Source organism: Syngnathus floridae, chromosome 9, assembly GCF_059516105.1.
Source record: "Syngnathus floridae isolate MCC-2025c chromosome 9, RoL_Sflo_1.0, whole genome shotgun sequence".
Lineage (NCBI taxonomy): Eukaryota > Metazoa > Chordata > Actinopteri > Syngnathiformes > Syngnathidae > Syngnathus > Syngnathus floridae.
This window is the reverse complement of record NC_142421.1, coordinates 16,699,515-16,724,512: the sequence shown is the minus strand read 5'-3', so window position 1 is coordinate 16,724,512 and position 24,998 is coordinate 16,699,515. Positions and strand designations below refer to the sequence as shown.

Here is a 24,998-nt window from a genome sequence, read left to right as displayed (position 1 = left end):
CCAGCTGGTGTTAGGGCCACAGAATGAAGGCCAAGGAGAAGAATAGAAAGAGAAACAGAAACTTCTCCTCCAATTGTTTGATTTGTCTCTTCTGAGCTTCGATGAATTCTTTCAGCTCTTTGTTCCTCTAGGACGGACAAATGGAAAGTGGCATTCAAAAGCCAGTAAGCGTGCAAGTAAGTGCCGGGCTGGCTTTGGGCCCTTACCTGTTGCGCGCTGTGCAGCAGATCCATTCTCTCTTGGAGGATGCAAGCGTCGCGCTCCCTCAACTCGCACATCAGGGCTCGCTTCCATTGGTCCACGGCGCTCCTAAGCTCTTCTCTCTGATCCGCCGTCAGCACGTCATTCACGCCAGCGTGGCTGGCTTTTTCGCCGTCCGTGGCGGGGCAGTCCCGCTGCGGTAGCGCCTCGTACAACATGGCCTCCAGCTCCAGGATCCTCTGGGCCGCAATCCTCGTCCATCAGTGGTCCGGCGGGAGATTTGAGGGCGGCTTACCTTATGAGCCTGGTCCATGGAACACTTCCTGAAGTCCAACTCTTCATCCAGGTAGCCCTTCTGCTTGCAGAACATATCCTAGCACAGCTCAAGGTCAGAATTGTTGGGGCACATTGCCGGAGTTCCCCTTGGCTGATGTCGCGTGTCTGTCTACCTTCTCACTTTCAATGTCCAACATCTTCTGTTGAAGTGCTGACTTGGTCACTTTGATGTATTCTAACCACTGAGGAAAGGCTGCTGTCACATAAGCAGAATGCGAGAGCGTGCGTGGACGTGCGCGTTACCTTCTCGGCTAGGGTGAGAAGGGTCCTGGCGTGAATCACGACCACCTGCTCCTCGTTGGTGAGATTCTGCAAGAGCCCAAAGGCACAGCGTCAACAAGCTTCTTTCAGCGCAAAGCCTTCCAAAAGTCACATTTGAGCCGCCGAGTCTCGTGGAGTGCGAACATAAGGAGTTCGACATACACTTACGGCGTTATAGCCCAGGATGTCCAGCTTCTTCATCAGATCACTGATGACGATGTCCGGGGGAAAGGCGCAAGGAGCAATGTAAGGTGTTCTGGGACCTCGGGTTAAGGTTAGGGTTGCGAGGGACGCCTTACGTACGCTCACGCCCTCGGCCTCGCAGTAGATCTGCAAAGGGCTGAGGCCGTCTGGGAAACGGACTTGCAGAAACTTCAAGACGGGGGAGCGCCACTCCCTCTCCTGAAAGGCAGAGGCATGCATCCGTCCGTCCGTCCGTCCGTCCGTCACATCTCTGGCCTCAACACGCTTGTGCGAGTCTTCCCACCTCCAGCTCCAGGATGCGGAACTCAAGCAGTTCGTTTTGGTCTCGGATATCCTGGATGTGCTCTTTCAGACGCGCTTCTTCCGCCTCCATCCGCCTGACCTGAAAAGACAGTCAGACCTCATCTGCGGGGCTTCCCGACAGGTGTGACGCCAAGCGACTCCGCCCAGCGCCTTTCTTTCCGTCACCTTTTCGGCCAACTGCTGATTGCTCTGACGCAGCAGCTGCTTCTCCTCCACCCACTTGACATTCTAGAAGAGACAAACGCGTGGACAGCTTTGGAATGTTGTGTCATTTTCATCCACAAATTCTTTGGTTGACTGGAAAATGACATTTGCTTTTCTCCGCATTTTCCCAGCCACGTTCGGGGGGGGGGGGTTGGTCCAGTAATGCCAGACGGATGAGTGACTGAAGAATGTAGCTATTTTGTCTGAGAAAAAGGTGTGCTCATTGATGAGCTTACCTGTCCTTGTTGCTTCAGCGCTGACTCCAGATCTGCTACTCTGCTTTGATAGTGACCCATTTCTACCATCAGCTTTTCTCTGGTCTGAAAGGAGGAGGAGGGAGGCTCCTCCTCCTCCTTTCAGACCAGAGAACACCCGAGGCTGGGTGAGAACGGGGAGGCTGCGACCCGGCCGGGGGTTGCGGGAAGGGGCGCCACCTTGATCTCCTTCTCTGCGTCGTAGTCCCCTTTCGCTGGTCTGGGCTAGCAGAGCGTAGGCTCGTTGCAGCGCTTGATATTCTTGCGTCAGCTGGCGGTAGCGAAGCTCCGCCTCTTCATGCACACACCAATGCAACACAGCACTAGTACCAGAATCAGTCAGACCGGCGACAAAGCACCCGCGACGCAAAGACGAGTCCGATTCCAGGCTGAAGAGGAATGTTTGGTGCCAATACGCTGGCAGAAATGGCGGGCTACCTCTTCGGGTTCCGTGTCGGGGGTTCTGTCGGTGTGAAAAGACAAGGACGATCCGTCCGAGTCCACCAACACGTCTTCGTCGTAGCCGTAAAATGTTTCGATGACCTGCGGGCGCGGAAGCAAACATCTCTCTGAACAAACTGAAGCGACACCTCACGATGAATCGACGAGAGGAACGATAGCGAGAAAAAGGCCATTTCATCTTGCGCAACACCAAGCAGCCGCAAACAAACAGACTCACCTTGCAGGACCTCACGCTTTGTTCCTCCTCAGAGATTCTCGACGTCGGTATCGTAGCAGCAAATCTCTCTCCTGTCGACACAAATAATCCGCCTTTGAGATTCTTTGGATGCAAAGGGAACGAACGGCTCCGGCGCAGAAACAAACGCGACTCACAATGACATTTCTGACATGAGCTCCTGTCTCCAGAGCCTGAAAAACACGTCACCGGCGATGATTGGAGGGACGCTCGTCTTTTCCAAAAGTGACAACTACAGGGTGTGTCAGGGTTTTCCAGATTATCTTTATCGTATCATTGTGTTGCTTTGACTTTGACTGCGACCTGTAATAAATAATATTATTTATCCCTTATTTATCCCTATCGCTTATCCCTTCCTACACAAAGTCGTAAAACACCCCTTGCTATGTTTTGACTAGAGGTCAAGGGCTTCCTCTATTCAATCCACTCTTACACCCACCCTGTTTCTCTTAATTAAAATGCTCGTGCAGGAGCCGAGAGTCAGACTTCATTCGTACAACGGATGGACTCTCCACCTGCAGGTGTCCAAAAGAACTTACTTGTCTCCCGTGTGGTTCTTGCAAAATAAGTTGGAGCGAGCGCAACTCTAACAGGGTGCATTTTGCCACTAGCTGCCTACGGACAATGACGTCGCGCTCGCGGCTCATGGTTGACGGGCTGAGCAGCCGGGCAAGTCCGTCGTTTTCAGCGCACAGCGAGTGGCAAAGGCGCTGACAAAACGGGAGCTTTGAGCTGCTGAAAACGGCAAAACAAGTCTAAAGCGTGTTCAAACGCGTGCGCACAATGCTCCTGCTTGAAAGGTCGGAATTTAAGGGGCCAATTTTTTGGATGGCGGCCGCCGGCCAAGCTTTGGACGGAAAAGGTTTCCTGGCGACAGCGAGCGAGCGCGGCGCTGCCGTACGTGCACCGAGTCGCCTGCCTGAAGACCTTGGACAAGTCGTCGATGATGTGCCGCTGCTCCACAACTTGAAGGAACTCCATTTCACCGTCCTGCTGGCCGCAACCGCGGTCCAGGTCATTGAGCGAACTAGGCCTTCTCTGTGGAACACAAATGCAGTGGACTCTGTTGGCACGCCGCCGTTGTCCGCGTCGACTTACCAAGCTTGCCATCTCCTCGTTCTCCTGGGTGACAAAGCGCACTTTGTTTTCAAGGCGACACAGCACCAGCGAGAGTTCTTCATTCTTCCTGCTCAGGCGTTTGTTTTTGTACAGGAGTGGCAGAAACTGGCTTTCTGTTTCTCTCAGTCGCTTTAGCTGCAAGCATGAAGTGCGGGATGTGAAAGACGCACAACACGCGGGCCAGAACGTATCCATTCCTTTTGCATCGGTTTGAACGGAATCGTGGCTTTGGCTCCCAATAAAAGACATCTACCAGGCAACCGACTCGCCGCGCCGCTCAACTAATAAGCAAGCGCAATGGGTGCCTCGCTGGATGGCGCGCATCAAACGTAGCGCAAACCGTCAAGCGTGCCGTCAATAAATTACCAGTTCATTGCGCTCTTCAGAAAGCAGGGCGTTTCGATCCTCCAGTTTCCTGATGACTGCGCTGAGCTCAGCGATTTTCAGATGAAACCGTCGCGTGTCCCGATCCTCCTGAGACTGAAAACGCCCCGCAACACACACACACAAGCACTCGTTCAAAGTTCAAAACTGTTTTTGTGCTACCTTCCTCCAGCAACGAACTAAGTCATGCGTACTGCAAGTGTGTGATGAGGTGGCTTACGCAATGAAGAGGATTGCTAGTAGCGGCGTTGACCCCACTTCCAGGGTAGTTTAGGCCCGCCCTTTGGGAATCCCTCAGGGCAGCGATCTGCTGCTCGGCAGCCTGAGTCTGCAGCTGAAGGCGGTGGACGTGGCCGGCCCCAGGGCTTCATCCAAAACACTAACCGCTCTGTCTTTCAGCTTGATCTCATCCGTCTGGATGTACAAACGGGGAGCGCTCAGGCAGGCGGGCAAACTCATTTGCCAGAATTGTGACAAAAACAAAGAGAGCAACCGGCCAATTTTTTTCTTGAATCGACTAGAACACCTTTGCTGTGACAAAAGCGAAGCGAGCAACCGGACATTTTCTTCTTGTGAAATAGAATAGAATAGAATGCCTTAGGTGTCATTGCACTGCAGGTATACAACGAAATTGGGAACATAGCCACGCACCGCGCATCTGATCAGTCCTACCAGTCGGCGGATCTCCCTCTCGCAGTCTCTCTTGGTTCGGCTCAGCTCCTCCCGATGCTGGTGATGAGCCGATCGGAGCTCGGCCGCTCGGGACTGCCAGGCCTGCTGGGCCGCTGCCAGGGCTTCTTCCGCGCTCCTGGTGGAGGCGACACCGCTCGGTCTCCCGACACCGCCGCGTCTCCTCCACCTCCGCCAGCAAAGCGCCCCCCCTCCTCACCTGAGCAGACATTGCGCCACACCGGGCCGTTGAGACCGCAACGGAGCGCCGCGACGCTTACTGGGGACAAGCTACACAATACGGTAGCGGCCGCATCGAAGCCCGACGTGGCGTGCGGATAGTCAGACACGGATAGAGCGGATCACCTTGTCCATGGAGCCGTTCCTCAGGCTGAGGACCAAGGCATTCAGTCGCTGGATCTCTCCATCTTTGATTTTGATCACTCTCATCAGCTCCATTTCATGCTGCCGCAGTAATGTCTCCCTGGTAATGGCTAACTCTTTCTGCTTCTCCTCATGGAGTTTGCTTTTGAGTTCCGTCATGGCGGCGGTGGCACGGTGGTGCTCCGCCCGCAGGTCCTGACTTCTCTCTCTCTCCAGACAGCTGACCTGACATGACTTAGACTTAGACAAACTTTATTGTCATCTTGTCTGCACATGGTGCATACAAAACGAAATTCCGTTGCATACGTCTTACAACAAAGTAGTGATATTGCAGTTGAATAGAAGTAACATATCCTATGAAAATATATATATATATACATATATATTATATATATTTATATATATATATATATATTAAAAATAAGTATAAAGTGCAGCAGTGATAATTATGCAATAGTGCAAGTAGGCAAAACAGTATTCAAGAGTGTGCAGAGGAATGCTAAACCATGTATTAAACTTCTATTTAAAGGGTTTATACAAGTTCAGTAAAGTTGGTAGTGCGAGATAGTGCAAGATAGAGGTCCGTAGTGTCATAAAGTACAGTTCTGTGAATGTGTGATGCAGAGTTCAGTTTAGAGCTCAACAGTTCTAGTGTTCAACAGTCTGATGACAGCAGGGAAAAAGCTGTTGCAGAACCTGGTGGACCTGCAGCGGATGCTGCAAACCTCTTCCCAGAGGGAAGCAGGGAGAACAGTCCATGGTGGGGGTGTGATGGGTCATTGATGATGTTACGGGCACGGGACATGCAGCGCTGAGATGAAATGTCCTGAATGGAGGGAAGAGGAGCCCCTATGATCCTCTCTGCTGTCCTCACCACTCTCCTCACGTTCTTCCAATCGGAGGCGGTGCAGCCTCCACACCACACAGAGAGACAGCTTGTCAGAATGCTCTCTATGGTGCTCCTGTAGAACGTCCTCATGATGGGTGGGGGCAGGTGGGCTCTCCTCATCCTCCGCAGGAAGTACAAGCGCTTCTGTGCCCTCTTGACCAGTGCCGTAGTGTTCATAGTCCAGGTGAGGTCTTCTGTGATGTGGACCCCCAGGAATTTGGTGGTGCTGACCACCTCCACAGCTGAGCTGTTGATGATCAGTGGAGCGTGGTGAGGCTGTTTTTTCCTGAAGTCGACGATGATCTCCTTCATCTTCTCCTCATTCAGGATCAGGCTGTTTTCTCTGCACCAGCCCACCAGCTGCTCCACCTCCTCTCTGTAGTCCAGGTCGTTGTTGTCTCTGATGAGCCCCACCACCGTTGTGTCGTCTGCTGACTTCACGATGTGATTGGTGGTGAACCTGAGGACGCAGTCGTGTGTCATCAGGGTGCACAGCAGGGGGCTCAGGACGCAGCCCTGAAGGGAGCCTGTGCTGAGGGTGATGACATCAGAGGTGTTCTGTCCGACCCGGACTGACTGAGGTCTGTTGGTGAGGAAGTCTAGCAGCCAGTTGCGAAGGGGGGTGTTGAAGCCCAGGTGTTCCAATTTTCCTACCAGATGCTGTGGGATGATGGTGTTAAACGCTGAGCTGAAGTCCAGGAACAGCCTCCGCACATGGGTGTTCTTCTCCTCCAGGTGAGCCAGGCTCAGGTGAAGAACGGAGGAGATGGCGTCCTGAGTGGAGCGGTTTTGCCGGTCGGCAAACTGGAACGGGTCAAATAATAGGGGGAGTCTGGAAACGATGTGACCTTTAAGCAGCCTTTCGAAGCACTTCATCATAACCGGAGTCAGTGCAACAGGCCGGTAATCATTAAATGAGGTGATTTGAGGTTTCTTCGGCACCGGAATGATGGAGGCAGTCTTAAAGCACGCCGGCACTGTGGCTTGGCCCAGCGAGGTGTTAAAAATGTCTGTGATGACCCCAGCCAGATGACTTGCACATTCCCTGAACACACGCCCAGGAATGTTGTCGGGGCCAGGGGCCTTACAGGGGTTGACTCTCCTCAGGGTCTTCAACACATCGGCGGAGTCAAGGCAGAGTACCTCCTCTTCCTGATGGGGGACAGTTTTAACTGCTGGAGTGCCGTTTAGTGCCTCGAACCTCCCAAAGAAGTTATTTAGACCATTTAGAAAGTCAGCATCAACTACACCCACCGGGGGGGGTTAGGGTGAGTTGTAGTCTGTAATCGCCCGTATGCCTTGCCACATACTCCTGATGTTTTTGACGTCGTGGAAACGATCCTGAAATTTTCGACTGCGGTCTCGCTTCGCTATCCTGATGGCACGGTTCAAGTTGGCTCTCGCTGTCCTCAGTGTCTCCTTGTCGCCAGACTTGAAGGCAGAGTTCCGCGCTCGTAGCGTTTGACGTACCTCCTCAGTCATCCAGGGTCGTTGGTTGCCCCGGGTGATGATATTCTTAGTGGTGCTGACGTCCTCGGTGCATTTGTTGATGTAGGCTGACACAGTCATGGCACACGCATGTCTAATCTACATCGGGAAAACTGGGAGGGAGGGAGGCAGGCAGGGAGGCAGGCAGGGAGGCAGGCAGGGAGGCAGGCAGTGTCTGTCTGTTGAGGTTTTCACCTTGTTCTTCTCCTGCTGAAGTTCTAACTGGACGTCCATCAGTTTGGTTCTCAGCTCGTCATTGGCGGCCTGAAGGGCGTCCGTTCGCTCCGCCTTGGCCCGCCCTGCCGGAGCTCGTTTGGACATCTCTTACTCGAGTCTCGCCCGGTCGTCAGTCAGAGATCACAACATTTGTACCTGGAGAGCACAAACGCAGCGCTGTTTTCCACTGGCTTCGAACTCAACTTCAATCGGTACCGTAACTTACAACATCATAAACATAGAACTAGCTTGACTTATTCATTGAATAAATGCATTTGGTTCTTCAAAACTGCATCACGCAACATAGCGTGACCGAGACGGCCGTTATCCACCTGCGTGAAGTTATTTGGTGAAATGAATGAGATGTTTAAGACACCATCGTTCTGTCTCTATGTAGATGAAGGGAAATAATCGATTGCTGAAGGTCCAAAGGTGTTGTGATAAACAAATAAACATATTAGTGATTAGTGACATATTTGTGATAAACATATTAGGCAGGATAATCACATATGTTAACGTGACTGCCCACACTGTATTTATTTATGGTTATTTGTTAAATCGAGTACTGTTAGACATGAAATAGGAAGTGTTTAACATAAATGGAAGACGAAAGGGGTACTCACCATTGTAGCTCCTGCTGGTCAATGATACGAGCCTCTTCTTGCAGTGGAAAACATACAGCCAACAAACACCGTGGAACCTAAAGGAATGAAATTAAACATTAACATTTAGCCTCAACCAACATTCACAGATACAACGCAACGCAAACTACACAAACGTAAATCTTTTTAAACACAATGAGTTGTACTTACCGTGTACGCTCTAGACGGTCCACTTGCAAGCAGAAAATAAAGATATTTCTGTTGATAATCGTCGTGTTTGTATCCGGTGTCTCGCTCAAGGCCATTGCGCCCACAGATTTGAATTTTGGCGAGAGTTCAGCCTATTGACGTCATTTCCGCGGTGTAATACCCGCATATCTGAAACGGCAAAGTTAAGAGTAGAGTTAAATAAAGTTTTTAGTCAACGCAATAATTTACAACCGTTGACCAGTCGAAATAATCGTCGAAATTTGGCGTCTGTGGCTGGAAGCAGACGCCGAGTTCGACATTCCTCCCAAACGCCACACTCCCTCGCTTTTCAGGGCTAAAAAAAAACAGTTGTAATTACCTTGTACGCTCTAGACGGTCAAGTTGCAAGCTGAAAACAAAAATATTTGCCTTGTTAGTCATCGTGTTACTAACCGCTGTGTCTTGTTTGCCAGAACTGCCGCTTTCCTACTTCCTGTTGCAAGCCACGCCCACGGATTATAATTTTGCCGTGAGTTCCGCCTATTGACGTCATGTCCGCGTCACATGACTGCGACGTAATGTTATCTAAAACTGTTTGTGCGGTATTGTGTTGTTCTGTGCGGTATTGTGTTATTCTGTGCGGCGTCGTGTTGTTCTGTGCGGCGTCGTGTTGTTCAGTGCGACGTCGTGTTGTTCAGTGCGGCATGGTGTTGTTCAGTGCGGCATGGTGTTGTTCAGTGCGGCATGGTGTTGTTCAGTGCGGCATAATGTTCAGTGCGGCATAATGTTGTTCAGTGCGGCATGGTGTTGTTCAGTGCGGCATGGTGTTGTTCAGTGCGGCATGGTGTTGTTCAGTGCGGCATAATGTTGTTCAGTGCGCCATAATGTTGTTCAGTGCGGCATGGTGTTGTTCAGTGCGGGATGGTGTTGTTCAGTGCAGGATGGTGTTGTTCAGTGCGGCATGGTGTTGTTCAATGCAGCATGGTGTTGTTCAGTGCGGGATGGTGTTGTTCAGTGCGGCATGGTGTTGTTCAGTGCGGCATAATGTTGTTCAGTGCGGCATGGTGTTGTTCAGTGCGGCATGGTGTTGTTCAGTGCGGCATGGTGTTGTTCAGTGCGGCATGGTGTTGTTCAGTGCGGAATGGTGTTGTTCAGTGCGGCATGGTGTTGTTCAGTGCGGGACGGTGTTGTTCAATGCGGGATCGTGTTGTTCAGTGCGGGGTGGTGTTGTTCAGTGCAGGATGGTGTTGTTCAGTGCAGGATGGTGTTGTTCAGTGCGGCATGGTGTTGTTCAATGCAGGATCGTGTTGTTCAGTGCAGCATAATGTTGTTCAGTGCAGCATGGTGTTGTTCAGTGCGGCATGGTGTTGTTCAATGCGGCATGGTGTTGTTCAGTGCGGGATGGTGTTGTTCAATGCGGGATCGTGTTGTTCAGTGCGGCATAATGTTGTTCAGTGCAGCATGGTGTTGTTCAGTGCGGCATGGTGTTGTTCAGTGCGACATAATGTTGTTTAGTGCGGCATAATGTTGTTCAGTGCGGCATAATGTTGTTCAGTGCGGCATGGTGTTGTTCAGTGCGGCATGGTGTTGTTCAGTGCGGCATGGTGTTGTTCAGTGCAGGATGGTGTTGTTCAGTGCGGCATGGTGTTGTTCAATGCGGCATGGTGTTTTTCAGTGCGGGATGGTGTTGTTCAGTGCAGGATGGTGTTGTTCAGTGCGGCATGGTGTTGTTCAGTGCGGAATGGTGTTGTTCAGTGCGGCATGGTGTTGTTCAGTGCGGCATGGTGTTGTTCAGTGCAGGATGGTGTTGTTCAATGCGGGATCGTGTTGTTCAGTGCGGCATGGTGTTGTTCAGTGCGGGATGGTGTTGTTCAGTGCGGCATAATGTTGTTCAGTGCGGCATGGTGTTGTTCAGTGCGGCATGGTGTTGTTCAGTGCGGCATGGTGATGTTCAGTGCGGCATGGTGTTGTTCAGTGCAGGATGGTGTTGTTCAGTGCGGCATGGTGTTGTTCAATGCAGGATCGTGTTGTTCAGTGCAGCATAATGTTGTTCAGTGCAGCATGGTGTTGTTCAGTGCGGCATGGTGTTGTTCAATGCGGCATGGTGTTGTTCACTGCGGGATGGTGTTGTTCAATGCGGGATCGTGTTGTTCAGTGCGGCATAATGTTGTTCAGTGCAGCATGGTGTTGTTCAGTGCGGCATGGTGTTGTTCAGTGCGACATAATGTTGTTTAGTGCGGCATAATGTTGTTCAGTGCGGCATAATGTTGTTCAGTGCGGCATGGTGTTGTTCAGTGCGGCATGGTGTTGTTCAGTGCGGCATGGTGTTGTTCAGTGCGGCATGGTGTTGTTCAGTGCGGCATAATGTTGTCCAGTGCGCCATAATGTTGTTCAGTGCGGCATGGTGTTGTTTAGTGCGGGATGGTGTTGTTCAGTGCAGGATGGTGTTGTTCAGTGCGGCATGGTGTTGTTCAATGCGGCATGGTGTTGTTCAGTGCGGCATGGTGTTGTTCAGTGCGGCATAATGTTGTTCAGTGCGGCATGGTGTTGTTCAGTGCGGCATGGTGTTGTTCAGTGCGGCATGGTGTTGTTCAGTGCGGCATGGTGTTGTTCAGTGCGGAATGGTGTTGTTCAGTGCGGCATGGTGTTGTTCAGTGCGGGATCGTGTTGTTCAATGCGGGATCGTGTTGTTCAGTGCGGGGTGGTGTTGTTCAGTGCAGGATGGTGTTGTTCAGTGCAGGATGGTGTTGTTCAGTGCGGCATGGTGTTGTTCAATGCAGGATCGTGTTGTTCAGTGCAGCATAATGTTGTTCAGTGCAGCATGGTGTTGTTCAGTGCGGCATGGTGTTGTTCAATGCGGCATGGTGTTGTTCAGTGCGGGATGGTGTTGTTCAGTGCGGCATGGTGTTCAGTGCGACATAATGTTGTTCAGTGCGGCATAATGTTGTTCAGTGCGGCATGGTGTTGTTCAGTGCGGCATGGTGTTGTTCAGTGCGGCATGGTGTTGTTCAGTGCGGCATGGTGTTGTTCAGTGCAGGATGGTGTTGTTCAGTGCAGGATGGTGTTGTTCAATGCGGCATGGTGTTGTTCAGTGCGGGATGGTGTTGTTCAGTGCAGGATGGTGTTGTTCAGTGCGGCATGGTGTTGTTCAGTGCGGAATGGTGTTGTTCAGTGCGGCATGGTGTTGTTCAGTGCGGCATGGTGTTGTTCAGTGCAGGATGGTGTTGTTCAATGCGGGATGGTGTTGTTCAGTGCGGGATGGTGTTGTTCAGTGCAGGATGGTGTTGTTCAGTGCGGCATGGTGTTGTTCAATGCGGCATGTTGTTGTTCAGTGCAGGATGGTGTTGTTCAGTGCGGCATGGTGTTGTTCAATGCGGCAAGGTGTTGTTCAATGCGGCATGGTGTTGTTCAGTGCGGCATGGTGTTGTTCAGTGCGGCATGGTGTTGTTCAGTGCAGCGTAATGTTGTTCAGTGCGGCATGGTGTTGTTCAGTGCGGAATGGTGTTGTTCAGTGCGGCATGGTGTTGTTCAGTGCGGGATGGTGTTGTTCAGTGCGGCATGGTGTTGCTCAGTGCGGCATGGTGTTGTTCAGTGCGGCATGGTGTTGTTCATTGCGGCATGGTGTTGTTCAGTGCGGCATGGTGTTGTTCAGTGCGGCATGGTGTTGTTCAGTGCGGCATAATGTTGTTCAGTGCGCCATAATGTTGTTCAGTGCGGCATGGTGTTGTTCAGTGCGGGATGGTGTTGTTCAGTGCAGGATGGTGTTGTTCAGTGCGGCATGGTGTTGTTCAATGCGGGATCGTGTTGTTCAGTGCGGCATGGTGTTGTTCAGTGCGGCATGGTGTTGTTCAGTGCGGCATGGTGTTGTTCAGTGCGGCATAATGTTGTTCAGTGCGGCATAATGTTTTTCAGTGCGGCATAATGTTGTTCAGTGCGGCATAATGTTGTTCAGTGCGGCATAATGTTGTTCAGTGCGGGATGGTGTTGTTCATTGCGTCATGGTGTTGTTCAGTGCGGCATGGTGTTGTTCAGTGCGGCATGGTGTTGTTCAGTGCGGGATGGTGTTGTTCAGTGCGGCATGGTGTTGTTCAGTGCGGCATGGTGTTGTTCAGTGCGGGATGGTGTTGTTCAGTGCAGGATGGTGTTGTTCAGTGCGGCATGGTGTTGTTCAGTGCGGCATGGTGTTGTTCATTTCGGCATAATGTTGTTCAGTGCGGCATAATGTTGTTTAGTGCGGCATGGTGTTGTTCAGTGCGGGATGGTGTTGTTCAGTGCGGCATGGTGTTGTTCAGTGCAGCGTAATGTTGTTCAGTGCGGCATGGTGTTGTTCAGTGCGGAATGGTGTTGTTCAGTGCGGCATGGTGTTGTTCAGTGCGGGATGGTGTTGTTCAGTGCGGCATGGTGTTGCTCAGTGCGGCATGGTGTTGTTCAGTGCGGGATGGTGTTGTTCATTGCGGCATGGTGTTGTTCAGTGCGGCATGGTGTTGTTCAGTGCGGCATGGTGTTGTTCAGTGCGGCATAATGTTGTTCAGTGCGCCATAATGTTGTTCAGTGCGGCATGGTGTTGTTCAGTGCGGGATGGTGTTGTTCAGTGCAGGATGGTGTTGTTCAGTGCGGCATGGTGTTGTTCAATGCGGGATCGTGTTGTTCAGTGCGGCATGGTGTTGTTCAGTGCGGCATGGTGTTGTTCAGTGCGGCATGGTGTTGTTCAGTGCGGCATAATGTTGTTCAGTGCGGCATAATGTTGTTCAGTGCGGCATAATGTTGTTCAGTGCGGCATAATGTTGTTCAGTGCGGCATAATGTTGTTCAGTGCGGGATGGTGTTGTTCATTGCGTCATGGTGTTGTTCAGTGCGGCATGGTGTTGTTCAGTGCGGCATGGTGTTGTTCAGTGCGGGATGGTGTTGTTCAGTGCAGGATGGTGTTGTTCAGTGCGGCATGGTGTTCAGTGCGGCATGGTGTTGTTCATTTCGGCATAATGTTGTTCAGTGCGGCATAATGTTGTTTAGTGCGGCATGGTGTTGTTCAGTGCGGGATGGTGTTGTTCAGTGCGTTATAATGTTGTTCAGTGCGGCATGGTGTTGTTCAGTGCGGCATGGTGTTGTTCAGTGCGGCATGGTGTTGTTCAGTGCGGCATAATGTTGTTCAGTGCGGCATAATGTTGTTCAGTGCGGGATGGTGTTGTTCAGTGCGGGATGGTGTTGTTCAGTGCGGGATGGTGTTGTTCAGTGCGGCATGGTGTTCAATGCAGAATGGTGTTGTTCAGTGCAGGATGGTGTTGTTCAGTGCGGCATGGTGTTGTTCAGTGCGGCATAATGTTTAGTGCGGCATGGTGTTGTTCAGTGCGGGATGGTGTTGTTCAGTGCGTTATAATGTTGTTCAGTGCGGCATGGTGTTGTTCAGTGCAGCGTAATGTTGTTCAGTGCGGCATGGTGTTGTTCAGTGCGGAATGGTGTTGTTCAGTGCGGCATGGTGTTGTTCAGTGCGGGATGGTGTTGTTCAGTGCGGCATGGTGTTGCTCAGTGCGGCATGGTGTTGTTCAGTGCGGAATGGTGTTGTTCAGTGCGGCATGGTGTTGTTCAGTGCGGGATGGTGTTGTTCAGTGCGGCATGGTGTTGCTCAGTGCGGCATGGTGTTGTTCAGTGCGGGATGGTGTTGTTCATTGCGGCATGGTGTTGTTCAGTGCGGCATGGTGTTGTTCAGTGCGGCATGGTGTTGTTCAGTGCGGCATAATGTTGTTCAGTGCGCCATAATGTTCAGTGCGGCATGGTGTTGTTCAGTGCGGGATGGTGTTGTTCAGTGCAGGATGGTGTTGTTCAGTGCGGCATGGTGTTGTTCAATGCGGGATCGTGTTGTTCAGTGCGGCATGGTGTTGTTCAGTGCGGCATGGTGTTGTTCAGTGCGGCATGGTGTTGTTCAGTGCGGCATGGTGTTGTTCAGTGCGGCATAATGTTGTTCAGTGCGGCATAATGTTGTTCAGTGCGGCATAATGTTGTTCAGTGCGGCATAATGTTGTTCAGTGCGGCATAATGTTGTTCAGTGCGGGATGGTGTTGTTCATTGCGGCATGGTGTTGTTCAGTGCGGCATGGTGTTGTTCAGTGCGGCATGGTGTTGTTCAGTGCGGGATGGTGTTGTTCAGTGCAGGATGGTGTTGTTCAGTGCGGCATGGTGTTGTTCAGTGCGGCATAATGTTGTTTAGTGCGGCATGGTGTTGTTCAGTGCGGGATGGTGTTGTTCAGTGCGTTATAATGTTGTTCAGTGCGGCATGGTGTTGTTCAGTGCGGCATGGTGTTGTTCAGTGCGGCATGGTGTTGTTCAGTGCGGCATAATGTTGTTCAGTGCGGCATAATGTTGTTCAGTGCGGCATGGTGTTGTTCAGTGCGGGATGGTGTTGTTCAGTGCGGGATGGTGTTGTTCAGTGCGGCATGGTGTTCAATGCGGAATGGTGTTGTTCAGTGCAGGATGGTGTTGTTCAGTGCGGCATGGTGTTGTTCAGTGCGGCATAATGTTGTTCAGTGCGGCATGGTGTTGTTCAGTGCGGCATGGCGTTGTTCAGTGCGGCATGGTGTTGTTCAGTGCGGCATAATGTTCAGTGCGGCATGGTGTTGTTCAGTGCGGCATGGTGTTGTTCAGTGCGGCATAATGTTCAGTGCGGCATAATGTTGTTCAGTGCGGCATGGTGTTGTTCAGTGCGGGATGGTGTTGTTCAGTGCAGGATGGTGTTGTTCAGTGCGGCATGGTGTTCAGTGCGGGATGGTGTCTTTCAGTGCGGCATGGTGTCGTTCAGTGCGGCATGGTGTCTTTCAGTGCGGCATGGTGTCGTTCAGTGAGGCATGGTGTTGTTCAGTGCGGCATGGTGTTTAGTGCGGCATGGTGTTGTTCAGTGCGGGATGGTGTTGTTCAGTGTGGCATGGTGTTCAGTGCGGCATGGTGTTGTTCAGTGCGGTATCGTGTTGTTCAGTGCGGTATCGTGTTTCTCAGTGCGGTATCGTGTTGTTCAGTGCAGTACCGTTGTGTTGTTCGTATTGTGTTTAACACTTAGCCTCTAACACTTAGCCTCTAACACTTAGCCTCTAGCATCTAGAAGGTAAATAAATAGGAAGGAAGGACTCACCGGTGACGTCTTCGCCCACGTCCAAGCGTTGTACTTTGTATTTTCATCCTTCTGACAGTGGAAAACATAGCCAACAAACACCGTGGAACCTAAACGAATGAAAGAAAACTATCATTTGGCCACAACCAACATTCACAGATACAACACAATGTGACGTGCGGGGTTGAGGTTAAAGGTTGAGTGAAGGGCCCTCGTTTTAAACTACTTTTTTGAAAAGGATTGGGAACAAGTAAGACGTATTTAATTTATTTAATGGGAAGTAGTAAGAGCTATTGAATTTAATCTATGTATTATATTCTATTGTATTGTATTCTGTTGTATTCTTTTGGATTGTATTCACACTAACCCCACTAAAACTTCAGCCCACAAAAACTCGCCTCTGGCGCCTAGCCTCTGGCACTTAGCCTCTAACACTTAGCCTTTAACACTTAGCCTTTAACACTTAGCCTTTAACACTTAGCCTAGAAGGTGAATAAATAGGGTTAAAGGTTGAGTGAAGGGACCTCGTTTTAAACTACTTTTCTGAAAAGGAGTGGGAACAAGTAAGACGTATTTAATTTATTTAATGGGAAGTAGTAAGACTTATTAAATTTATTTAATCTACTTTTCTTCCCAGGCAAAATTTGATGTGCTGCAATTCCAAATTTCCAAAGTGAATGAAGGAATGAAGTCCTTTAAATTATGATTTTGTATAAATACTAGGCATTAACACAAAATCGACGGCACAAAATGGGCAGACTTTACTTGTTTGAAAAGGACTGGTTACAAGACAGACTTTTTTAATTTATTTAATGGGAAGAAGACTTATTTAGTTTAATTGATCTATTTTTGTTCCCTGCCAAAATTCGATTTGCTGCAATTCCAAATTTCCAAAGTGAATGAAGGAAAGAAGTCGTTTAAATTATGATTTTGTTTAAATACTAGGCATAGACACAAAATCTACGGCACAAAATGGGCAGACTTTACTTGTTTGAAGAGGACTGGTTACAAGACAGACTTTTCTGATTTATTTAATGGGAAGAAGACTTATTTAGTTTATTTAATCTATTTTTGTTCCCTGGCAAAATTGGATTTGCTGAAATTGTATTTTGCCAAATCTTGCCTTGAGACCTGATAGGAAGTATTAAACGCTTAGTTAAATCAATACAAGTTGGTAATAAGAGCGAGTAATGTTGGTTGAACCGATGAATGAAGGTTGAAAGCAATTTAAATTATGACTTTGTATAAATACTAGATATTAACAGAACATCTACTGCGCGAAATGGGCAGAGTTTACTTGTTTGAGAAGGAGTGGCTTATTCAAAACTAAGATTTATTTAATCTGTTTGTTCCCAGGCAAAATTGGATGTGATGCAATTCCAAATTTCACCACATGATGGTGCCCAATTTTGACTTCATAGGACATATTAAACACTTAGCTTGTTATTATGTTCAAGGTAATCAGATTTGTTTATTATTCTAATGGCCTCTTCAAAACTATTCTGGATTACTACTTTGGATCTATTCTACATTACTTGGCAACAACATACTCTGTAACAGATTAGGCAGTATAATCATATCTGTTAACTTGAGAGTGCCCACACTCAATCTACTTATCGTGATGTGTTAAATCAATTACTGTTAGACATTATTTGTCTGATAATCTACCAAATCTTTGAATTGAAGAATTTGTGATTTAATTAATAGCTTGTTGTTATGTTAAGGGTAATCAGACTTGTATATAATTCTAATGGCCTTCTTTTGAAAACTATTCTGAATTACAACTTTGGATCTTATATTACTTTGCAACAATCTACTCCGTGACAGATTAGGCAGTATAATCACATATGTTAACTTCAGTGCCCACACTGTATTTATTTATGGTTATTTGTTAAATCAAGTACTGTTAGACATGAAATAGGAAGTGTTTAACATAAATGTTATGGCTACTCACCATTGTAGCTCGCTCCTGGTCAATGATACGAGCCTCTTCTTGCAGTGGAAAACTTGCAGCCAACAAACACCGTGGAACCTAAAGGAATGAAATTAAACATTAACATTTCGCCTCGACCAATTTTCACACGTACAACGCAACGCGGCTACACTTCTGCTATTACAAACGTAAATCTCCTTAAACACAATGAGTGTTACTTACCGTGTACGCTCTAGACGGTCCAGTTGCAAGCAGAAAATAAAGATATTTCTGTTGATAATCGTCGCTGCTCAGTGGCTCACGGCCATCGCGCCAACAGATTTGAATTTTGGCGGAGGTTCGGGCAATTACGTCATATCCACGGCACATGACTGCGACGTAATACCCGCTTATCTGAAACGGCAGTTAAAAGTAGAGTTACATCAAGTTTTCTTGGAACCTAAACGAATGAAAGAAAACTATCATTTGGCCACAACCAACATTCACAGATACAACACAACGTGCGGGGTTGGGGTTAAAGATTGAGTGAAGGGCCCTCGTTTTAAACTACTGTTTTGAAAAGGAGTGGGAACAAGTAAGACGTATTTAATTTATTTAATGGGAAGTAGTAAGACTTATTAAATTTATTTAATCTACTTTTCTTCCCAGGCAAAATTTGATGTGCTGCAATTCCAAATTTCCAAAGTGAATGAAGGAATGAAGTCCTTTAAATTATGATTTTGTATAAATACTAGGCATTAACACAAAATCGACGGCACAAAATGGGCAGACTTTACTTGTTTGAAAAGGACTGGTTACAAGACAGACTTTTTTAATTTATTTAATGGGAAGAAGACTTATTTAGTTTAATTGATCTATTTTTGTTCCCTGCCAAAATTCGATTTGCTGCAATTCCAAATTTCCAAAGTGAATGAAGGAAAGAAGTCGTTTAAATTATGATTTTGTTTAAATACTAGGCATAGACACAAAATCTACGGCACAAAATGGGCAGACTTTACTTGTTTGAAGAGGACTGGTTACAAGACAGACTTTTCTGATTTATTTAATGGGAAGAGGACTTATTTAGTTTATTTAATCTATTTTTGTTCCCTGGCAAAATTGGATTTGCTGAAATTGTATTTTGCCAAATCTCGATTTGAGACCTGATAGGAAGTATTAAACGCTTAGTTAAATCAATACAAGTTGGTAATAAGAGCGAGTAATGTTGGTTGAACCGATGAATGAAGGTTGAAAGCAATTTAAATTATGACTTTGTATAAATACTAGATATTAACAGAACATCTACTGCGCAAAATGGGCAGAGTTTACTTGTTTGAGAAGGAGTGGCTTATTCAAAACTAAGATTTATGTAATCTGTTTGTTCCCAGGCAAAATTGGATGTGATGCAATTCCAAATTTCACCACATGATGGTGCCCAATTTTGACTTCATAGGACATATTAAACACTTAGCTTGTTATTATGTTCAAGGTAATCAGATTTGTTTATCATTCTAATGGCCTCTTCAAAACTATTCTGGATTACTACTTTGGATCTATTCTACATTACTTGGCAACAACATACTCTGTAACAGATTAGGCAGTATAATCACATATGTTAACTTGAGAGTGCCCACACTCAATCTACTTATCGTGATGTGTTAAATCAATTACTGTTAGACATTATTTGTCTGATAATCTACCAAATCTTTGAATTGAAGAATTTGTGATTTAATTAATAGCTTGTTCAGGGTAATCAGACTTGTATATAATTCTAATGGCCTTCTTTTGAAAACTATTCTGAATTACAACTTTGGATCTTGTATTACTTTGCAACAATCTACTCCGTGACAGATTAGGCAGTATAATCACATATGTTAACTTCAGTGCCCACACTGTATTTATTTATGGTTATTTGTTAAATCAAGTACTGTTAGACATGAAATAGGAAGTGTTTAACATAAATGTTATGGCTACTCACCATTGTAGCTCGCTCCTGGTCAATGATACGAGCCTCTTCTTGCAGTGGAAAACTTGCAGCCAACAAACACCGTGGAACCTAAAGGAATGAAATTAAACATTAACATTTCGCCTCGACCAATTTTCACACGTACAACGCAACGCGGCTACACTTCTGCTATTACAAATGTAAATCTCCTTAAACACAATGAGTGTTACTTACCGTGTACGCTCTAGACGGTCCAGTTGCAAGCAGAAAATAAAGATATTTCTGTTGATAATCGTCGCTGCTCAGTGGCTCACGGCCATCGCGCCAACAGATTTGAATTTTGGCGGAGGTTCGGGCAATTACGTCATATCCGCGGCATTTGACTGCGACGTAATACCCGCTTATCTGAAACGGCAGTTAAAAGTAGAGTTACATCAAGTTTTCTTGGAACCTAAACGAATGAAAGAAAACTATCATTTGGCCACAACCAACATTCACAGATACAACACAACGTGCGGGGTTGAGGTTAAAGATTGAGTGAAGGGCCCTCGTTTTAAACTACTGTTTTGAAAAGGAGTGGGAACAAGTAAGACGTATTTAATTTATTTAATGGGAAGTAGTAAGACTTATTAAATTTATTTAATCTACTTTTCTTCCCAGGCAAAATTTGATGTGCTGCAATTCCAAATTTCCAAAGTGAATGAAGGAATGAAGTCCTTTAAATTATGATTTTGTATAAATACTAGGCATTAACACAAAATCGACGGCACAAAATGGGCAGACTTTACTTGTTTGAAAAGGACTGGTTACAAGACAGACTTTTTTAATTTATTTAATGGGAAGAAGACTTATTTAGTTTAATTGATCTATTTTTGTTCCCTGCCAAAATTCGATTTGCTGCAATTCCAAATTTCCAAAGTGAATGAAGGAAAGAAGTCGTTTAAATTATGATTTTGTTTAAATACTAGGCATAGACACAAAATCTACGGCACAAAATGGGCAGACTTTACTTGTTTGAAGAGGACTGGTTACAAGACAGACTTTTCTGATTTATTTAATGGGAAGAGGACTTATTTAGTTTATTTAATCTATTTTTGTTCCCTGGCAAAATTGGATTTGCTGAAATTGTATTTTGCCAAATCTCGATTTGAGACCTGATAGGAAGTATTAAACGCTTAGTTAAATCAATACAAGTTGGTAATAAGAGCGAGTAATGTTGGTTGAACCGATGAATGAAGGTTGAAAGCAATTTAAATTATGACTTTGTATAAATACTAGATATTAACAGAACATCTACTGCGCAAAATGGGCAGAGTTTACTTGTTTGAGAAGGAGTGGCTTATTCAAAACTAAGATTTATGTAATCTGTTTGTTCCCAGGCAAAATTGGATGTGATGCAATTCCAAATTTCACCACATGATGGTGCCCAATTTTGACTTCATAGGACATATTAAACACTTAGCTTGTTATTATGTTCAAGGTAATCAGATTTGTTTATCATTCTAATGGCCTCTTCAAAACTATTCTGGATTACTACTTTGGATCTATTCTACATTACTTGGCAACAACATACTCTGTAACAGATTAGGCAGTATAATCACATATGTTAACTTGAGAGTGCCCACACTCAATCTACTTATCGTGATGTGTTAAATCAATTACTGTTAGACATTATTTGTCTGATAATCTACCAAATCTTTGAATTGAAGAATTTGTGATTTAATTAATAGCTTGTTCAGGGTAATCAGACTTGTATATAATTCTAATGGCCTTCTTTTGAAAACTATTCTGAATTACAACTTTGGATCTTATATTACTTTGCAACAATCTACTCGGTGACAGATTAGGCAGTATAATCACATATGTTAACTTCAGTGCCCACACTGTATTTATTTATGGTTATTTGTTAAATCAAGTACTGTTAGACATGAAATAGGAAGTGTTTAACATAAATGTTATGGCTACTCACCATTGTAGCTCGCTCCTGGTCAATGATATGAGCCTCTTCTTGCAGTGGAAAACTTGCAGCCAACAAACACCGTGGAACCTAAAGGAATGAAATTAAACATTAACATTTCGCCCGGACCAACATTCACACGTACAACGCAACGCGGCTACACTTCTGCTATTACAAACGTAAATCTCCTTAAACACAACGAGTGTTACTGACCGTGTACGCTCTAGGCAAAATTGGATGTGATGCAATTCCAAATCTATCTGAAACGGCAGTTAAAAGTAGAGTTACATCAAGTTTTCTTTTTTAATCAACACAATCATTTACAACCGTTGACCAGAAAGAATCGTCGAAATTCGACGTCCCCCACAAACGCCACGCTCACTCGCTTTTCAGGGCAACAAAAGTACTTCTTTTTAAAAACGATGAGTTGTACTTACCGTGTACGCTCTGGACGGTCCAGTTGCAAGCAGAAAATAAAAATATTTCTCTTGTTAGTCGTATGTTACCATCCGCTGTGTCTTTGTCAACATCGCCGCCATTTTCCTACTTCCTGCTGCGAGCCACGCCCACGGATTTAAATTTGGGCGGAAGCTCTTTCCATTGGCGTCGTTTTCGCGTATAGCAAATCCGATTGGTTGGGAAGGGGGCACGGTTATGCAGCCGAGGGGTCCTGTGATCGGTGGGATGTAAAGTAGGCGTCGACGTCACGTCCGCGTCACGTGACCACGACGTGGCAGACGTCATATAGCAACCGCTGTTTTGTTTAGTAGACTTACAGTTGTTATGCATTGACATAATGGCGCACACACCAAATAGATTTAAATAAATTAAATAATTCTTCTGCCCACTCTCTTTTAAACAAGTTAACTCTCCCCGCGGATTTGAATTCCGGCGAAAGTTACGCCCATCGACGTCACGTATGTCACGTGACCACGACGTGGCAGATGTCATATAGCAACCGCTGTTTTGTTTAGTAGATTTACAGTTGTTATGCATTGGCATAATGGTGTGCACTCAAAATAGATTTAAATAAATTAAATATTTCTTCTGCCTACTCCCTTTTAAACAAGTTAACTCTGCCCACGTCCATTGACGTCTTGTCTGCGTCACGTGACCACGACGTAGCGACGTCATATAGTAACCGCTGTTTTGACCAGTAGACTTAGTTATTATGCGTTGACATAATGGCGCACTGGTTAGCATGGCCACCTCTTAAGCATGATGATGCGGGTTCGACGCCTGATCAATGTTAGCATGGAGTGAGCTGAAGTGCATGGCGCTGAAGATTTGAATCTTTGAAATGCGCTGAGGTCTGACATATCAGGCAGAATGGTTTGCCATCACGTTCAACAAAAAATAGAAACTTTCCCACGCATGCGGTTCGGGAGTTGCGGCTTGGCCAAACCTGTACTATACAACTTTATTTGTATAAAATTTTCACAACAGCTGTCACACAAACAAAGCGGGAAAAACCGAAGACGTGCGTGTTCCGCCCACGCTGGATTTATTTGCACCTTTGAAAAGACACCGTATTGCCGCAGATGTGGCAAAGAGTACTTTTGGGCATCTGAGACAGAAGGATGTCCAAAGCATCACGTCACCTGCTCTGGTAGGCATGGTGGTGGGACGTTGAGGTCAACCGCTTTGGGGTTGGCTGAATCTTTGATCGCAGGATGCCACACACTTGAAGACAGAAGCAGAAAAGCAGAGCTAAATGCAAAATGTACTCACCGGTGACTCCAATTTTTTTCCCCCCTGAAGAAACAGCTGGACGGGTGGCCCCGGCTGGCCAGTGGGACTCTTGTTATTCTGACCCTTTTTAGTGCGCGTTTGGGGCAACAACCGTTTTTTGTGGCGCTCTCTTCTGGTTCAAAAGTGCCCTGCATGTGAATTTGCTTTTCCTGCCTTCTGATTGGATGAGCGCCGGTGTGACGCGGTGCCTCTGTCACCGTGGCGGGGGGTATACGTTGGCATCGGAGCGTCTGCCAACGTCTGAGACCGGCTGGCAGTGTATCGGAGGTGTCGAGTGCGGTGCCGCTGGAGCTCACTCACCAGCTGGTGTTAGGGCCACAGAATGAAGGCCAAGGAGAAGAATAGAAAGAGAAACAGAAACTTCTCCTCCAATTGTTTGATTTGTCTCTTCTGAGCTTCGATGAATTCTTTCAGCTCTTTGTTCCTCTAGGACGGACAAATGGAAAGTGGCATTCAAAAGCCAGTAAGCGTGCAAGTAAGTGCCGGGCTGGCTTTGGGCCCTTACCTGTTGCGCGCTGTGCAGCAGATCCATTCTCTCTTGGAGGATGCAAGCGTCGCGCTCCCTCAACTCGCACATCAGGGCTCGCTTCCATTGGTCCACGGCGCTCCTAAGCTCTTCTCTCTGATCCGCCGTCAGCACGTCATTCACGCCAGCGTGGCTGGCTTTTTCGCCGTCCGTGGCGGGGCAGTCCCGCTGCGGTAGCGCCTCGTACAACATGGCCTCCAGCTCCAGGATCCTCTGGGCCGCAATCCTCGTCCATCAGTGGTCCGGCGGGAGATTTGAGGGCGGCTTACCTTATGAGCCTGGTCCATGGAACACTTCCTGAAGTCCAACTCTTCATCCAGGTAGCCCTTCTGCTTGCAGAACATATCCTAGCACAGCTCAAGGTCAGAATTGTTGGGGCACATTGCCGGAGTTCCCCTTGGCTGATGTCGCGTGTCTGTCTACCTTCTCACTTTCAATGTCCAACATCTTCTGTTGAAGTGCTGACTTGGTCACTTTGATGTATTCTAACCACTGAGGAAAGGCTGCTGTCACATAAGCAGAATGCGAGAGCGTGCGTGGACGTGCGCGTTACCTTCTCGGCTAGGGTGAGAAGGGTCCTGGCGTGAATCACGACCACCTGCTCCTCGTTGGTGAGATTCTGCAAGAGCCCAAAGGCACAGCGTCAACAAGCTTCTTTCAGCGCAAAGCCTTCCAAAAGTCACATTTGAGCCGCCGAGTCTCGTGGAGTGCGAACATAAGGAGTTCGACATACACTTACGGCGTTATAGCCCAGGATGTCCAGCTTCTTCATCAGATCACTGATGACGATGTCCGGGGGAAAGGCGCAAGGAGCAATGTAAGGTGTTCTGGGACCTCGGGTTAAGGTTAGGGTTGCGAGGGACGCCTTACGTACGCTCACGCCCTCGGCCTCGCAGTAGATCTGCAAAGGGCTGAGGCCGTCTGGGAAACGGACTTGCAGAAACTTCAAGACGGGGGAGCGCCACTCCCTCTCCTGAAAGGCAGAGGCATGCATCCGTCCGTCCGTCCGTCCGTCCGTCCGTCACATCTCTGGCCTCAACACGCTTGTGCGAGTCTTCCCACCTCCAGCTCCAGGATGCGGAACTCAAGCAGTTCGTTTTGGTCTCGGATATCCTGGATGTGCTCTTTCAGACGCGCTTCTTCCGCCTCCATCCGCCTGACCTGAAAAGACAGTCAGACCTCATCTGCGGGGCTTCCCGACAGGTGTGACGCCAAGCGACTCCGCCCAGCGCCTTTCTTTCCGTCACCTTTTCGGCCAACTGCTGATTGCTCTGACGCAGCAGCTGCTTCTCCTCCACCCACTTGACATTCTAGAAGAGACAAACGCGTGGACAGCTTTGGAATGTTGTGTCATTTTCATCCACAAATTCTTTGGTTGACTGGAAAATGACATTTGCTTTTCTCCGCATTTT

At 47.4% G+C, this 24,998-nt stretch overlaps 3 protein-coding genes and 1 long non-coding RNA gene across 8 annotated transcripts; all 4 read right to left on the bottom strand.

The window, feature by feature from the left end:
• Positions 1-496: 496 nt before the first annotated feature.
• LOC148393709 (janus kinase and microtubule-interacting protein 3-like) lies at positions 497-1,620 on the bottom strand. Of its 2 annotated transcripts, XM_088385524.1 has the most exons (5): positions 1,471-1,620; positions 1,286-1,384; positions 967-1,200; positions 651-846; positions 497-574 (listed from the first exon to the last, which is right to left on the bottom strand). In XM_088385524.1, exons 2-4 carry the CDS (start codon positions 1,373-1,375, stop codon positions 661-663), a joined length of 510 nt encoding a protein of 169 aa, XP_088241650.1. In that variant the 5' UTR covers positions 1,376-1,384; positions 1,471-1,620; the 3' UTR covers positions 497-574; positions 651-660. The 2 variants fall into 2 exon arrangements, with proteins under 2 accessions (XP_088241650.1, XP_088241651.1); XM_088385525.1 differs by having other exon boundaries at positions 1,286-1,620.
• Positions 1,621-1,660: 40 nt separating this feature from the next.
• LOC148393707 (uncharacterized) lies at positions 1,661-21,864 on the bottom strand. Of its 3 annotated transcripts, none has more exons than XR_015860378.1 (5): positions 21,746-21,864; positions 21,522-21,568; positions 2,443-2,763; positions 2,202-2,306; positions 1,661-2,057 (listed from the first exon to the last, which is right to left on the bottom strand). It is a non-coding gene; the product is annotated as an uncharacterized LOC148393707 (long non-coding RNA). The 3 variants fall into 3 exon arrangements; XR_015860377.1 differs by having other exon boundaries at positions 1,661-2,306; positions 2,443-2,513; positions 2,598-2,763; XR_015860376.1 differs by having other exon boundaries at positions 1,661-2,306.
• On the bottom strand, positions 4,626-7,748 carry LOC148393708 (janus kinase and microtubule-interacting protein 3-like). Its single transcript, XM_088385368.1, has 4 exons — positions 7,589-7,748; positions 4,999-5,241; positions 4,694-4,852; positions 4,626-4,631 (listed from the first exon to the last, which is right to left on the bottom strand). The coding sequence occupies exons 1-4, from the start codon at positions 7,712-7,714 to the stop codon at positions 4,626-4,628; spliced, it is 534 nt and encodes a 177-aa protein (XP_088241494.1). The 5' UTR covers positions 7,715-7,748.
• Positions 21,865-22,767: 903 nt separating the features above from the next.
• Positions 22,768-24,983, bottom strand: LOC148393706 (janus kinase and microtubule-interacting protein 3-like). Of its 2 annotated transcripts, XM_088385256.1 has the most exons (7): positions 24,834-24,983; positions 24,649-24,747; positions 24,326-24,559; positions 24,010-24,205; positions 23,566-23,933; positions 23,361-23,486; positions 22,768-22,991 (listed from the first exon to the last, which is right to left on the bottom strand). In XM_088385256.1, exons 2-4 carry the CDS (start codon positions 24,736-24,738, stop codon positions 24,020-24,022), a joined length of 510 nt encoding a protein of 169 aa, XP_088241382.1. In that variant the 5' UTR covers positions 24,739-24,747; positions 24,834-24,983; the 3' UTR covers positions 22,768-22,991; positions 23,361-23,486; positions 23,566-23,933; positions 24,010-24,019. The 2 variants fall into 2 exon arrangements, with proteins under 2 accessions (XP_088241382.1, XP_088241383.1); XM_088385257.1 differs by having other exon boundaries at positions 24,649-24,983.
• Between the last annotated feature and the right edge of the window lie 15 nt (positions 24,984-24,998).